Genomic DNA, 16,267 nt, shown 5'->3' with positions numbered 1-16,267 from the left:
CACATTTTATAGCTGGGCAACACAATTAAAACAATTTCTCATATTTGTAGGGCACGATTGGTTGTGGTCAATTCAAGACCCGCAGATAGTGCAGAATAATGTTAATAAGATATTAGCTTTTTATGAGAATAAACTTTTCACTATGGATTGGGAGAGAATAAAGAGTTCATCTTCCAAGCCTATCTACTTTTCTCTAAAGGCAGTAGTGGGAATAAAAGAGTATTTCTATTTTAGTGTGCCTATTGAGGTGATGTCTTATTAGAAAAATTAGACTAATGCATTTCAGAGATATTTCCTTTTCTTTAGATAGAATTAACTGCAAGTGGGACGCGGAGGGTAAATGCCACTAATGTAAACTAAATTCTAAAGATGATCCTTTTTTCATTTTTTTATTGTTTGCCCTTTATTTGAATCTTATAGAGTCAGATACTTAGAACAGTATTTAACGGAAGTACTGGTTAATTAGGTCTCCTTAAGATAGATACAATTAAAAAAATGTAAGTATATTTATTATTACACAATAAAAGCAATTAAAAGAAAATTCACAATTTAAGACCCTTAAAAAGATACTATTTATGCTAAATTTGATTTAATGTAGCATAAATAGTATCTTTTTTGGTGAATATCGAGGTGCGGTCTTGATTAAAAACAACTTTTTTTTTTGCTTTATACCTTTTTTATTCAAGACCGCACCTCGATATTCACCAAAAATCATCTATCCACAACGGTCGAAAAAACCAAAACCATCATAAATAGCATCATTATTGTCTGATAGAGCTGTTATAACTTCAGTGTTTAAAGTTTATCTTTTGAATGTCTAGAACTTTTTCCTTATTATTGTTGTAAATGTTTATAACTTTGTTTTCTCGCTCTCTCTAGTTCTCTATTTGTCCCTATTTTTAAAATTTAAAATTGTTTTCAATTTTCTTCCTTTTCCTATAATGCCTCAAGTACGAGTTTGCTTTTTTAGTTTCATTATTTACTTTAAGTTTAAATTCTTTATACGTATTATGTATTTTAAATATTATACAGGGTGACCAAAGTTATATGCTCCACCTACTTTTTTTTTAAACGGCGGAAAATTTCGAAAAAATAAAAAACACGTATTTAATCATTTTTAGTGTAGTTTATTTTCAGTGATTGACCCATTTTTTTAAACCCCTGTATCTCGAGATACAGCATCCAACTTTTGTTTTTCGAATGGAACGTAATATTTTTTCATTTTTCAAAAAAATTTGAAATCGGTTAGGTTTTTCAAAAGTTATGGTAATTTGAAATATGGAAAACAAATTTCAGTTTACTGTCAAAATTACGTTATTTTTTTTTAATGATTCTGTTCAAACTGGGTACAATCAACAGATAGGTTAGCCAAAACTCTGGACTCCCACACTTTGCTTGTAGGAGCACTTATGGTGGCGAAGTCAAGATCTAGGCAGGATAGAGTTATTCGACGTTTCAGATCATCGACTGAAGCCACGAGATTAAGGTTACTGTACACTTTATTTTTTAGATATCCTCACAAAAAATAGTCCATTGGGGTTAAGTCCGTAGATCGAGGTGGCCATTGGATGGGACAATGAGTCCCTAAGCACTTTTCATGGAAATTTCTGCCCAGGTAACCTCGAACAACTCTCGCATTATGTGCCGGGCAACCATCTTGTTGAAAATACATATCTAGCCGACGTTGTAGACGAACATTTTCAAGCAGAACTGGCGAAATGTCTCTTAAAAAAAGTTAGATACCTTGCACCAGTTAAGTTCTCTCTGTAGAAGTATGGCCTGATTAGTTGATTTCCTAAAACTCCTCACCAAACGTTTGTAGAAAAAAAACAATCTGAAAAGTCGAATAACTCTAGCCTGCCTGGATGTTGACTTCGCCACCATAAGTGCTGCTACAAGCAAAGCGTGGGAGTCCAGAGTTTTGGCTTGCCTATCCGTTGATTGTGCCCAGTTTGAACAGATTCTTTTTATAAAAAATAACGTAATTTTGAAAATAAACTGAAATTTGTTTTTCATATTTTAAATTACCATAACTTTTGAAAAAACTAACCGATTTGAAATTTTTTTTTGGTTTTTTTTAGGAGCTCAAAAACTATAAAAATATGCAACAAAAAATATAACGTTCCATTTGAAAAACTTAAGTTGGATGCTGTACCTCGAGATACAGAGGTTTTTAAAAATGGGTCAATCACTGAAAATAAACTAGACTAAAAATGATTAAATACGTGTTTTTTATGTTTTCGAAATTTCCCGCCGTTAAAAAAAAAAGTGGGTGGAGCTCTGGTCACCCTGTATATATATATTTTTTTTTTTTTACTACAATTGTAGTTTTGTTTTAAAGTTTAATAATGTATTCTGTGAACTCCTCTGTAACAGTTTGTATAAACTCAAATACAGATAATAAAACAATAATTATCGGCATATGAATTGTAGTGAATTCATGACTAACATTGGATGATTAGTTAAAGCAAATTCTAAACTTTACGAATACTGTTATTTCAATAATTAATACTAAGTCTAATGAATATTTCAATAATGTAATAGATGGTAACTGGTTTTGAAATCAAAAGAAAGGAATGATTACCCACATATTTTGGGATGTTTACATAGTCACAGTTTATAAACAAACTCTGTTGTCGGTAGTCCTTGGAATAGGACATTATACTTTACTTTATTTCCAGCTTTACCTTAGAAGGGATAGCTGAGGAGAATGGGCTATATCTTCTGAGAGTGGTCTGGCAACGTTTATTGCGTACTAAGTCTAACAGTGACCTAAAAGAACTCAAGGCCAAGATAGCTTAACAGTAACAGGAACATTACAGGGTTGAGCGTCCTCAGACATACTTATAAATTAAACAAGAAAACTTAGTATAAATCCACTTATTAGTGCACTGAAAATCTCACTACATTTTACTTTTTATCAAATTGATCTTATAATAATTAAAAAAAGCATTAAATGAATATCTAAGGAAAAGGGTGTAAGGATCTAAGCGCAATTTTTATAATTTTTTTTTTGTTAAAAAAGTATTTTGAGAATTAATTATTTCTGGTCCATAAGCAGATAAAAATGAGCAGCAGCTGAGAAGCACGCAGAAAGCCATGGAAAGATGCATTCTTAATGTTAAAAGAAAGGAACACAGTAATTCAGAAAAAGGCTAACTTTTTGCAAGTAGTGTCACGGCAAAAAAGCTGAAATGGAAATGGACACGTCTCTCGTGATAGAAACTCACGAAAAGAAACGGTGCTACTGATACCAATGAATAGGAAAAGAGAATAGAAGTCGGCTGTTACTAAGATGGCTAGATTTCTACGGCTAGAGATACAAGTGGAGAGAATTAAGAGATGTATTTGACAAGAAATTGGCCTAATTCAGAAAAAAGTTTTTTTTTTCTTGTGCTAAATTTTGTTTTTATTCTATTATCTTTTGTATCAAGGATTCAATTTTGCGAGAAATGGGTTCAGAAACAAAAAAACAACTCCATCTTTTTGCCAAAGTTTCGGCAAATTTATTGCCTTCTTCGGAGCGTGACCGAAATGGTGGCAATAATCAAAATCTTAAATTATTTATTCGTGGGAAAAGCTATGTTAGAAGCTTCTAAGTAGTGGTTCACGCCAGAATGTTCCATTTACAATCAATTGACAGCAAAGTGGCGCGTATTTGTTACTAAACAATACAAAAGCAAGTTTTACACAGACTCTTTTTTGCCTAATTTTGTTTATGACAAGTTTCTTTTAGAACTCGCTAAAAAACATGTTTACTAGTTATTCACTAGATAAATCATCTCATCTCATCTCACTAATGTCTTAGTTTGTGAGCCTACTGATCAGTTGAATGCGTTTCAGTCACTAGAGATTTAAGACTAATGTTACCATTTTGTGCTTATTTACTATTTGGATACACCTTTTTATTAGGATAGTAAATTATTTTTTTGCTTAAGCCATTTCCTTTCAGTTTTAGTTTTCTTTTTCTGTTTTCACAGTGTTCCATTTGAGACTGGTTTTTTCCTGAAACCAAATCAAATCCTATTTAAATATGACATACTTCATACGTGTCCAAAGAAATAGTTGATTGGCCTTGCGGCAGACATGTCGATATGATATGTAATTTTAATTGATGCCTTATAATACTTTTAACGTTTCTCTTGAAAATCTATGGAATTCCTTGCTAATTTAGAATTTTGATGTAGAAAATTACATTTTATTTATTTAAAAAAAAAAAATAATAGGAAAGTATTGTGCTTCTTCCCTCCGGCCTGAAAAATGGGCGAACACTTTACTTACTACTATTTTTGTCTCAATATCAGAAACTCCATACATGTGTAGGCCGTTAAAAGTTGACTCTTACATTAATGTGCAACCTCGCAGATTATTTCGGTATTCAGCGTCACAGCTGTGGTGACATCAGTTTGAAAAAGAAATTGCAGAAGTTGATAATAACAGATATACTATCAGGAAATATATAGTTGTCCCAGTATAAAAGATTAATTATTTATAGCTGATTTTTTTTTAATTATTCCAACAGATCGTTAATCACTTAAAAGATGCATCATCTTATGATTGAATCCTGACTTTCCAGCAGACGTTCATAAATCTTTTGTAAAGACGGATATAACTGTCAGCAATATCAGCTTCATTTTTCTCCGTTGAGCAGGATTTCTTATCACAAGAACCGATATTCAAATTCACGGCCGAGAAAGACATGATCAACTAAAAAAAAAAAAAAAATTCGGCCTAATCGCGCAAGCAATGCTCTGACTGCAATATACATTAGTTAACATTTAAATGTAAAATATGAATGATAAAAGGCCAATTTGTGAAACATAAATTTCTCTTTGTAAATATCAAATTCCATATTGATTATTACTTTACAATTAGGAAAGCTCTGGTTGTGAAAGCGGTTTGAGGAAATGAAAACAATGGGTTCCATTCACCCTTTCCGGTTAAAAAACAAATTAATTCGTCACAGGACAACTCAGCCTTGCATAGGAGAGTTCACACCAGGTTTCGTTCCTAACCGATCAGTTAGAAAAACAAATATCAATATGCCACCAACTTAATTAACGAAACCTTAGAATCATAAAAGAATCCGTGGGACTCAAAATTATCACTATATCAAGATCAAAGATGCAATTATAACCAAAAACATCAAGGACACTCTTCTTTGGATGTAAAACTCTATATATTTATTCTTTATTATAATTTACTTTATTCTTTTTATAACAGACCTAAAGCGGCATTTCAAGGTCTCCGAGTGAGCACTTCAGTCTTTTTAAGCAAAACTCATCAGGCTTGACTAATTCTGATCAAAACCTAATTGTTGTGTCTCTCAGTGGAACGAAGAGAAATACCAAATTTACACTTTCTGCTATTGTTCTTTGCTTCACAAATACACAGAGAGAGTGAGAGACCATTTTAACCAATTTTCAGAACAATGTATGAGCTATAAAATTTATGTTGTAATTGAGTTATTAATTTATACTTACCTAAACCTAAACCAGATAATTACATTAGAAATTCCTACGATTATTCGTTTTTGAATGCTGTGAACACCTACACGTGTACGCCATATAGTCACTTCAGAGAATACTTTAAAAGGTTCTGCCTTATTCAGAATAGGTGATGAAATTGCAGCAGGGTTACCCAAAAATCTGTAGAACATAAGCTGTACTCTACTAGAACCAAATAGGTCGCAGGAAAATCTCGCTTCTTGCAGTCGCTTGGCCAGCTGCTGACTTTCTTTCGAAGGAACTGCATCCAGAATTTGTGAAATTAATTGAAAGGATATAGACAGAATATTTAGGATTAAACTAGCGAGGTTTCAAAATAACTAAATTTTGACCGAATTTTCGCTAGTTTAATCCTAAATATTAATAGTTTACAGTCTCTAAAAGAGGGCGGTGTTGCTCTAGTGGTCGAGTGTTTTTTGCACGACTACTTCTTATTTGTTCGAAAAAATTGTTTATAGTAAACAATTGTTTAAAGTATGAGCTTCCGCCCCCGTCCACGACACCTAATAGGTTGATGGGCGTTAAGCCTCGCCTGATAAACTAGGCGATTACTTTACTAAAAAATAATACAAATTCATATTGTATATTTAAGCAGAATAATAATAATAGACGTTGGCACTTATATATTTATATATCTTATATATGTACATAAGTAATTTTATGTATGGGAATAAAAATGCATGCGCATATGAATGTTTCTGCTTAAATGTAAGAATGTGTGAGTAGTTGTGTATGATCGTGAAGGTTTTGTGTTTTCTTTATGAACTTACGATTTATACAGGTATGTACGTATGTGTGCTAACTACTGAAGCTATTATTATTTATTGTAAAGTCAACCGCGTAAAAAGTAAGGTTTACTTTTTCGTTTTTAGGCGTGCAATTAATGGTAGTAATGAATAAACAGGTCCAAGAATGATCCATTCTTGCGTGGCTCCGACTGGGATGAGATAAGTGAACTTCATGGAAGTAGAAGATTTTCTGTTAGAATTTATTTTAAGTGACTGTTGTAAAGTGAATGAGAATGTTGCATTCGATCAGCACGCCATTTGCAGCGTCGATTACCTTTTATAGGTCTGTTATTTTCATTCCCATTTTGCTTTACTGTGGAAATAGTGAGTGAAATTATCCATTTTTTTAGTGAGCAGATTAAATAACCGAGCCGTTCATTTGAAGTTAGGTTAATGGTAATGAAAATAGCGATGGGGATAAAGAATAAGCTTCAACTCCATGTAGCTCTAGTTTCAAATTATCAACTTAATAACATAAAATTGTTTCCATTTTTACAATCAATTGTAGTGTTAATGCATTCAATTTACCATAACTTGCCTGATATCAGCTGATTGTTGTTGTAGGTTTGGAAAGAAAATGCCAGGAATACCACAATTAAAAACCTGCTGTTGCTGTTTTACCACTGAAACGGGATCTAAGATCATAGGCTGGCTTGAAACGGTAACTCATGCTATAATTGGTGCTCAACTTTAAAAAATAAATAAATAAAATACTAGATAAAAGAAACCGGATAATTACTCTTAGTTTTCCTCTATAGTCAATTTCATCAATACTTTTTATTTCAATAAAGCTTTAATGATCTTTTTTCATTCATAATTTGTAGCATAAGATACAAATAAGAAGTTGAACATGACAAGTATTTCAAAACAACAGAATAATTTCTATATTTTGTTCATTTTTATAGAAACATTAATGATAGATATGTCTGCAGAAATCTTTAAACAAAATAACTAATCTGCAGGAGTTTCGTTACAGATCTTTGGCATAATCGGAATGATATACTGTGACCTATCCCTTCGTGACGAGACGAAGAAGCTTGTTAATATAGGCAATGCAGGTAGAGCTTTTAATATACTATTAATAAGAGTATTAATATTAGACATAAATTAAAAAAAAAAAGTGATCATTGCAGCAAATTTGTTTTGAAAGTTGGAATTCGCAATGAATCACTGCTTGACAGAAATGTGTACTCTTAGTATCTTCATTCACTCTGTTATTTAGTAAATTAATAGGTGTGCCGGCCTTAGCATGTTTAATACTTACATTTGATTCAGTGAAGATTAATTAAATAATTTCATAAATGGAATAATCCATCAATCAGCTCTTTCAAATGTACCACACAATAGAACGCAAGGTGTTTGTTGTGTAATACCTCTAAATTCACCACTCACACTCATAGCACATACTCAAGCGGTAATTATTATAGGATCAAACCTATAGTATTCCAATAGTAATATAAAAATATATTCTTATTTCTATATTTACTTAAACGGTAATATTTATAAGTAAATACTATATATATTGTCTTCAGCTTAGAATTTGTGATAATTTATTTAACTTAATCTCCCTTAGTCAACCAGTTTCACTTTTGCTAGCTGAAATCGTTCAGATATTTAGGTGAAAGTTAAATTATATTGTTAAATTTAAACTCCCATTGATAAATATGATTCTATCAATCGATTAAATCATATATGTATGTTTGAGCGCGTATGTATGTGTGAGAAGTGTAAAAATAAAAAAAATTGCTAATTAATCGCAGATAGGACAATGATGAGACAGAGTTTTAATAAGAAAATTAAGTGATTGAAATGAGTTATGTATTCTATAAGAATTAATTCATTGTAAATTTTGTCGCAGATACAGCTGTAGTAGCCGTTTCTCTTGTTTTATGTTGCATTAACGCTATTTTGGGAATATTTCTTCTTTTCAGCATCTATAAGGTAAGTATTCCAATAGTAATATAAAAATATATTCTTATTTCTATATTTACTTAAACGTTAATATTTATAAGTAAATACTATATATATTGTCTTCAGCTTAGAATTTGTGATAATTTACTTAATTTCGCCTCACGATTAATAATCCGAGTTCAAAGTATTCCGTTAATACTATACAACTTGGGAAGTAGCACTTTAACGTTGGTGAATAAATGTAATTATTTTTTGCCGGATCTTCTCTTTAAAACGCCTTTGGTGGATTGCTTAAGTTAGGAATTGTGCAGCGGATTTTAGTAGGATGAAACGAATATTAAGAATGAATTATTCGCAGCTTCTCTTATCTCAGTGAAAGGATTCCATAAGCAAACAATGAATCAACTTATTTTTGATCTGATATGCTTCATTTTATTTTATTTATTTATTTTTTTTTTCAGCAAAATATGAGTTATATCAGACTGTGGGTGGTTATAAGTATCATAGTCCTTGTCATTAATCTTGCATTAAGTATATCAAGGATAATACTGCTACCACAAGGAGTAACAGATGAATATAGAGGTGTTGATGTTGGAGTAGAAGTTATCGGGTTGATTTTATCATTCAGTATGTATTTGTTTGTTTGTTTTTTTCAGATTAACGTAAATATATTTTACTTTTGTTTTTTTTTAAAGTATCGAAATTCACGTTTTTAAGAAAAATGTGCCTTTAAAATTGAACAATTTAACTAAATCTGTGGTGGCCACCACAGATCTAGTCGAAATCAGTTGGTTTTCAGAAATCAGTTTAGAGCCAGTTGGGTCAACTTTCTACTAATCTTGCAGACATATTAGACACATTGCTTGAGTTAGTGTTTAAGGATATATTCTGTACTCACATAATTTTCTAACAAATTTACTTGTACTGGGATCTCTTAAAATCTTGAGTAGAATCTCTCAAATTTGTCCTTGATAGTCGGAGATATCAACAAAATTTTAGAACAGAATTAAACTGGTTGAAAGAAAGTACAGAGCGATTGGACATTTTGTTTTCGAAACTATTTTTTCAGGGAATTTAAAGAATTATATAAAGTTTAAATTAGAAGGGAAGAAAATTGAAGTGATGAACAATATGTTTATGAATACCAATCTTTCAAATATGTACGGCGGTCAAAAGAAGAAAGAGATAACTCAAAACTATTAATGAAGTTATTCAGAAAAATTGAAATTATTAGTTATTCAGAGTAAGCTCGCAGAAGAAGGGCATTAAATATTCCTAAAGTGGAAGAATCACACCTGAAGAAGAAATTCAGGACTCGGAATAAAAGCTTAAGTTTAATCAAGAAAGTGGACATTTAAAGTAACAGTCATCAGATTAAAAAAAAGGCGAATTAAATAATAATGCTGTATAGAAAGATCGGACTAAAAATCGAAAGAAAATTAGTAACAGTAAATTTCTATATTCTGTAGGTAACTCTATAGGTTTTACAAAAATTGAGGAACTTTATGACTCACTTGTACTTAATTGGAAACTAAGCTGGCTGAATTTCTAAATTTTCCTTTTATCCAGTAAATTTGTTGATCTAGTGATAGAATTGTTGATAGAATGGTTCTTAAATTGAGAAGACACGTTATAAATTCTTAAGACTTTATTTAAGCAAAACACTAATCACATAAAAGGGCACAATACAAAATACAGAACGTATTACAATTTACACTTAGAATAAACTCCATGTTACCGACGCTATGTTCTGGCGGCAATTACTAGAATTTCCCTCTAACATTAAAATTTCCCTTTAACACTCCTCCTAAATTTTAATTATTCTTTAAAATAACTTTATTCACTTATTCCTAAGCAACTTCTAAAGTATTCGAATTTTCTTCTTTGAAGTGGCTTGGTCAATAAATCTCCAAGTTGTTCATTTGTACTGATGTGTTCGATTTCAATTTCTTCTCCTAGTTTCTCCTTAATAAAATGATACTTGGTGTCAATATGTTTAGTACGTTTTGACGCTTTTCCATCTTCTTGATTAATCATATAAATTGCGCTTTGATTGTCTACGTATAGTGGTATAGGAAAATCAATCACTGCTTCCAATTCTAAGCCGAACTTTTTTATAAATAACACATCTCGAATAGCTTCACTTGCTGAGACGAACTCTGCTTCTGCAGTCGAAAGTGCCACTGTTTTCTGCTTTCTGGATGCCCACGATATTGCTCCTCCTGAAAACATCAAAACATATCCAGATGTTGATCTTCGATCTTCCACGCTGCCTGCAAAATCTGCATCGCTGTACAGGATTAATTCACTTGCGCCATTGTAGTTGATACCATAGTTAATAGTACCACGGAGATACCTTAATATCCTTTTTGCTTGAAGCCAATGTTCTGACTTTGGACTCTCTACATATCTACTGAGATAGTTTACTGCGAATGATATGTCTGGTCTAGTCATAGTTGACAAATACAACAGGCTTCCTATCAGCTCACGATACGGTTTTCCTTTAGCAATTGTATCGGATGTATTTTTCAAAGTTTCCATCGGAGTGTAGGTTGAGTTTGCATAATTCATGTTAAAAGTGTGAAGAATTTTCTTCGTATACTGACTCTGGTTGATGAGAATTGATCCATCCTTCCGCTGTTTTATTTCAATACCTAAGTATTTATTAGCTTCTCCCCAGGTAGCTTCAAACGTTTTGTTTAATTCCAACATTAGTTGTTCCATTTCATACAGATTTTCTCCTATTACCAATCCATCATCTACATACAGAGCAATTATAATTCCTGATGACTTGTTAAAAAATACGCATGAATCGGACTTTAATACTTTAAAATTTTTAGTTTCAAGAAAAGATTTAAATTTTTCTCCCCATTTCCTTGGAGCTTGTTTTAATCCATAAAGACTTTTCTTTAGTAGACATACTTTGTTTTCATTACATTTCTCAACGAAACCTTCGGGTTGTGTAATATATATCTTTTCATCTAATTCTCCATGTAAGAAGGCCGTTTTTATATCAAACTGAAGTATTTTAAATTTTTTTTTTTACTGCATGAGCAATTAGAAATCTTATAGAATCATGTTGTGCAACAGGAGCATATGTTTCTTTAAAATCTAATCCTTTTACCTGCTGAAAACCTCGCACAACCAACCTTGCTTTATGCTTCTCTATGGTGCCATCTTTCTTGTATTTCTTTCGAAAAACCCACTTAGTTGTTAACGGTACTTTATCTTCAGGTAGATCCACAATTTGCCATGTTTTATTTTTATGTAGTGCATCGATTTCTTCTTGCATTGCTTGTTTCCAATTTGGGTTAATTAAAGCTTCTGATGTAGATAAATTCTCACATTCTCCAATTAATAGATAATTTTCCAAATCTGGTGGTTTCTTTAATAACCTTCTGTCTCTCAGACTATACTGCTCGTTTTCCTTTTTCTGTTCATTTTCTTGGTTTGTTTTTCGTTTTTCTTTATCTTCTCTTTCAATTTGTATAGTTTCAGTTTCATTCGTTTCTTTATTTTCTCCTCCCTGCTTTTCACCATATATATCTTCTTTCTCTTCAGACAACAATGTTGATTCCTTTTGTTCTTCATAATTCTTATATTCATTACTAATTTGGTTATTACAAATATCAAGGGATATTCCTTTCTCATGTGTTGATTGAACAAAGATGACGTCTCGTTCTACTTCAACTTCACCTTTTTCTGGGAAATAGATTCTAAAGCCTTTCGAAGATTCACTGTAACCAATAAATAGTCCTTCTTTACTTTTAGGGTCCCATTTAAGTCGCTTCTGCTTCGGCACATGCACAAAGACAGTTTCACCAAAAACATGTAACTTACCAATGTCTATCTTTCCTCCAGACCAAACTTCTAATGGAGTTTTCTTTTCTATACTGCTTTTGCCAGTCATGTTTATAGTATATACTGCAGTGTTTACTGCTTCTGCCCAAAGTGATTTCGGCAAGCTTTTGGCATGAATCAGGGTCCTAGCGGCTTCAACAATTGTTCTCATTTCTCTCTCTATTCTGCCGTTTTGTTCTGGTGAATACTTACAAGAGACTTGGTGTAAAATACCTTCTTTATTTGTTATTTCTTTTACATAAGAATTGAGTATTTCTGTTCCGTTGTCAGATCTTATGATTTTAATGCGATGATTCACATTGTATTTTACAAAATTTACACACATTTTAATTTTTTCTTTTACTTCACTTTTATTTCTTAAAAAATAAACCATTCTGAAGTGACTAAGATCATCCTTAACGAGTAAAAAATATCGAGATCCTCCTAAAGAATCTTCTTCCATCGGTCCACAAAGATCTATATGTAAAATTTCTCCAGGTTTAGTTGCTCTTGAAGCACTTGCTTTAAAGGGTAATCTATGTTGTTTGCCAATCATACAGGATTCGCAAAAGAAATTTTTATCATCTATGAACTCTGTTCCAGTTAATTCCAAAATTTTTCTGACTTGAGTGACATTTTGATGTGCAAATTTTTCATGATAGGTTCTTAAGCATTCAATCTTTTTTGCGCTATGACAGGTTATAGAACTTGTAGGTAACTTAAAATCCATATAAAATAATTTTTCCTTTTTATTTCCAATTGCATAGACCAAATTATTCTTTATAATTTTACAATCATTTTTCTCATAGATCATACTATAGCCCATTTCTGTAGCTGCACTGGTAGAAAATAAATTAAATTTTAAGTTGGGGACATACAGTACTTTGGTAAGATCAGTAGGAATATAAGTTTTACCATTGTATGCTAATATTTCAACTTTACCTTGTCCAAGAGCTTGGAGAAAAGAACCATCTCCAATTTTAATTGATAAGGGTTCATCAAATTTCTTGTATTCTTCAAACCATTCCTTTTTGATACACATATGATCACTTGCTCCGCTGTCCGCAATCCAGGAGTGTTCATCAGCTAAAATTTCAATCAAATTTAAACTAATAAAGGCTGCTTTCTTCTTATGTTCATAATTAGTATTTCTATTGTGTTTATATTCTTCTTTTTGAGACTTAATCGGGCAATCAGCAATAAAGTGTCCTATACGACCACAAAAATGGCAAGGAAATTTCTTATTTGCCGGCTTCTGAAAGGTATTTGATTGTTGATACTTTTCCTTTTGTTTAGAGTACCTGTTCATCCTCTTTGAAGTAAAGGCATTTACGTTAACATTTAAACTTTCATTTTCTTTCATTCTACCTTCTTCAATAAATAGACGAGAAGTTAGGTTACTTAACGTTCTTTGTTCTTCAGATACAGATTCCCAAGCTGACACAAAATGTTTATATTCTGGTGGTAACGAAGACAAAATCTTGGTCATTAACATTGTATCACTAATGCTCTCTTTTTGTGCTTTCAATTTAGCTACTAAAATTTCTAAATCTGATATATGTGTTCCCAAACCTCGATTTTTAAACTGATATTCAAAAAATTGCTTCTGTAAAAGATAATTTCCTACATTTGATTGTTGCTCAAATAAGCTACATAATTTATTCCACATTTCATATGACGTTTTGCAGTTCAGCAAATATGATATAATTCTGTCCTCAATTAAAGTTATAATAAGGCCCTGAGCTCTTTCATCATTACGAACTTTTTCAGTTTCTCTAGCTTCAATTTGTGGATTTACTATACACTCTAACCAGCCCTTTGATTTCAGCAAAATTTCCACTTGGAATTTCCATAAGTTCCAATTTTCATTGCCTCTTAATTTATTAATTGGTAATGTTCCTTTTACTACTTCCATTTTGCTTTGATTCGATTCAGTAAAAAATATCAACTTCCACTGATAATAAACTATAACTTTTAAGAGATATTTCTGGGCTCATAACCTGATAGAATTGTTGATAGAATGGTTCTTAAATTGAGAAGACACGTTATAAATTCTTAAGACTTTATTTAAGCAAAACACTAATCACATAAAAGGGCACAATACAAAATACAGAACGTATTACAATTTACACTTAGAATGAACTCCATGTTACCGACGCTATGTTCTGGCGGCAATTACTAGAATTTCCCTCTAACATTAAAATTTCCCTTTAACATCTAGTTAAATGTCGATATAGTTTTCACCAAATATTGGTTCTGATGTGTACTGAGTTCGAACAAGTGATTTTAAGAAAATTGTGTATGTGTGAAAAAAAAAATTGCAAAAAGGTGAAACTTTTAATTAAATTAAATATTATTAGAGGCAACGAGAGAAGTTTTGAAAATTTCTAAATACGTAGATGTCGCCCGGATTTTAACCAAAATTTTCAAGTTTGATTTAAAATTTAGTTTGAAGTTTCCTAGTTGACTTTTAGTTGACTCCGCACTAACATTACCAACCAACCCTCTAACGATAAATAAGATGGATATATTTGTTTAAAAATAAATGCCTTCGAATCTAGGGATTGCGATTTTTAAAATACCCTTAAAATGGATTTAAAAAAATAAAAATTAAATATTCTATTTCAGTAATCGGATCCTATTTCATCTTAGTTGTCTACAGTTACTACAGGGAGATACAGGCAGATTTATAATTTAATCGACTTCAACGGTTTTAAGTTTAACAGTGTGAATATTTGTTATCTATTCGGTGAGATTCAGCTAGAGAAAATTCCTTAATGGAAAGGTTCCAAAAATTCAGTCAGTGTGGACAGAAGCTTTATCAGTGGAAGTCATACTTTTTGTAAACAAACCTGTGGATTATCTCTGAAGTTAGATGAAAAACCAAAACCATTCGGAGTGAGAAACAAAAAAATAGGCGAGATGTGTTGGATGAAATCCTTGATATTATCTGGCATCGCTCTCCAAACAAGTGTTTCAGAATCCTCTTTATAGACCTAAATTTGATCAATTTATTTTTCCTAAGAGATGTTTTAATGGTTATAATATTCACAAATTTAATGCTACTTTATTTATAGAATGTAACCATAATTTTCACATATGCGATATTTAATATATATTTAATTGAAATCATGATCATAATTATTATTTAAATAGTTTTATGTTCACAAATTTAATTGATGTATCTGTTTTGTAAAATGTAATTCATATTATGCATACTTATATGTAAATTAATTTATTACTTTTTGTAATAGTTACATTTTTTTTTTTTTTATATTTCCTTGATATTGTTATAAACATTATTTTTCTTTGTAGGCACCACGTTAGCTGAGCGGGTAGAGGCGAGGCATGCAAAGCTAAGATGTGTTGTGATACTAGGTTCAATTCCTCGGTCTAGACCTTGGATTTTATGTAATGGGTTAAGTGAGAAATAATTATATTATTAATTTGATAGTTCGAAGTAAAGCCCGCCGGGGAAAATTGGCATTACTTTACTTACCCTGAAGCTGATGCATATGAACTCATACTACGGCTTTGGTACACTTGTATTTCAATATTAAACTAAATGTTGAAGAAATTTTATGCCAGTATAATCAGCACTTTCAGTGACAAAAAAGATTTCTCTTGAATATATTTACAATACAACGCCAACCATAAAGGATTGTCGAATAGGTCATAAGCAAAATAAAATGAAGTATTACGTAAGTAAATTATTAAGATCATGGGATCATATACATAAAGTAATGGGCACCGTTTGCCTGGGTTTCTCTATTAGTTGGAGCCTTAGATAAATGTCAATTGTGCCAGTAGAAATGATGAACCTCACAACTTAACAACAGGATTATCAGAGCAATTATTATAATTGTATGTACAGTCATATTTATTCCATATATACTTTAAAAAATATTTAATATATCTAATTTATTTTATTTATTAATACACATAAAATGAAGTTATGATTTTTTTGTTTTTAAGTAATATAAAAAAAAATTATTAAGGGCCTTATTAATAAGGTTCTATTATCTCAAACTTGTCAGAGTATATTTTAAGTATACTTTTGCAAAGAAGCAAGGATGGCTGCAATATTATATTGGAATTCCTGCAAGCACTCATTAGAATTCTTGTTTGTTATTAATAAGTAATTTACGAAATGCTCTTAGAAGTCCAGTCGACTTAATTTTTCATTAAGCTATAAATGAATTTTAATTTTTGATTTAATTC

The 16,267-nt window shown here is 31.3% G+C and overlaps 1 protein-coding gene and 1 long non-coding RNA gene across 2 annotated transcripts; one reads left to right on the top strand and one right to left on the bottom strand.

Annotated features, from left to right (window-relative positions):
• Positions 1–5,628: 5,628 nt before the first annotated feature.
• Positions 5,629–8,162, bottom strand: LOC141447910 (uncharacterized). The gene is made up of 3 exons (XR_012454673.1): positions 7,560–8,162; positions 6,824–6,983; positions 5,629–5,748 (listed from the first exon to the last, which is right to left on the bottom strand). It is a non-coding gene; the product is annotated as an uncharacterized lncRNA (long non-coding RNA).
• On the top strand, positions 5,745–15,741 carry LOC141447788 (uncharacterized). The gene is made up of 7 exons (XM_074115636.1): positions 5,745–6,578; positions 6,860–6,956; positions 7,272–7,353; positions 8,154–8,236; positions 8,668–8,833; positions 14,675–15,245; positions 15,362–15,741. The coding sequence occupies exons 1-6, from the start codon at positions 6,523–6,525 to the stop codon at positions 14,737–14,739; spliced, it is 549 nt and encodes a 182-aa protein (XP_073971737.1). The 5' UTR covers positions 5,745–6,522; the 3' UTR covers positions 14,740–15,245; positions 15,362–15,741.
• The last annotated feature ends 526 nt before the right edge of the window (positions 15,742–16,267 follow it).

This window comes from Rhodnius prolixus, unplaced genomic scaffold, assembly GCF_049639745.1.
Source record: "Rhodnius prolixus isolate KJV_2025 unplaced genomic scaffold, Rpr scaffold_1, whole genome shotgun sequence".
NCBI lineage: Eukaryota > Metazoa > Arthropoda > Insecta > Hemiptera > Reduviidae > Rhodnius > Rhodnius prolixus.
The sequence above is the reverse complement of the archived record's forward strand: the minus strand, read 5'-3'. Positions and strand labels throughout refer to the sequence as shown.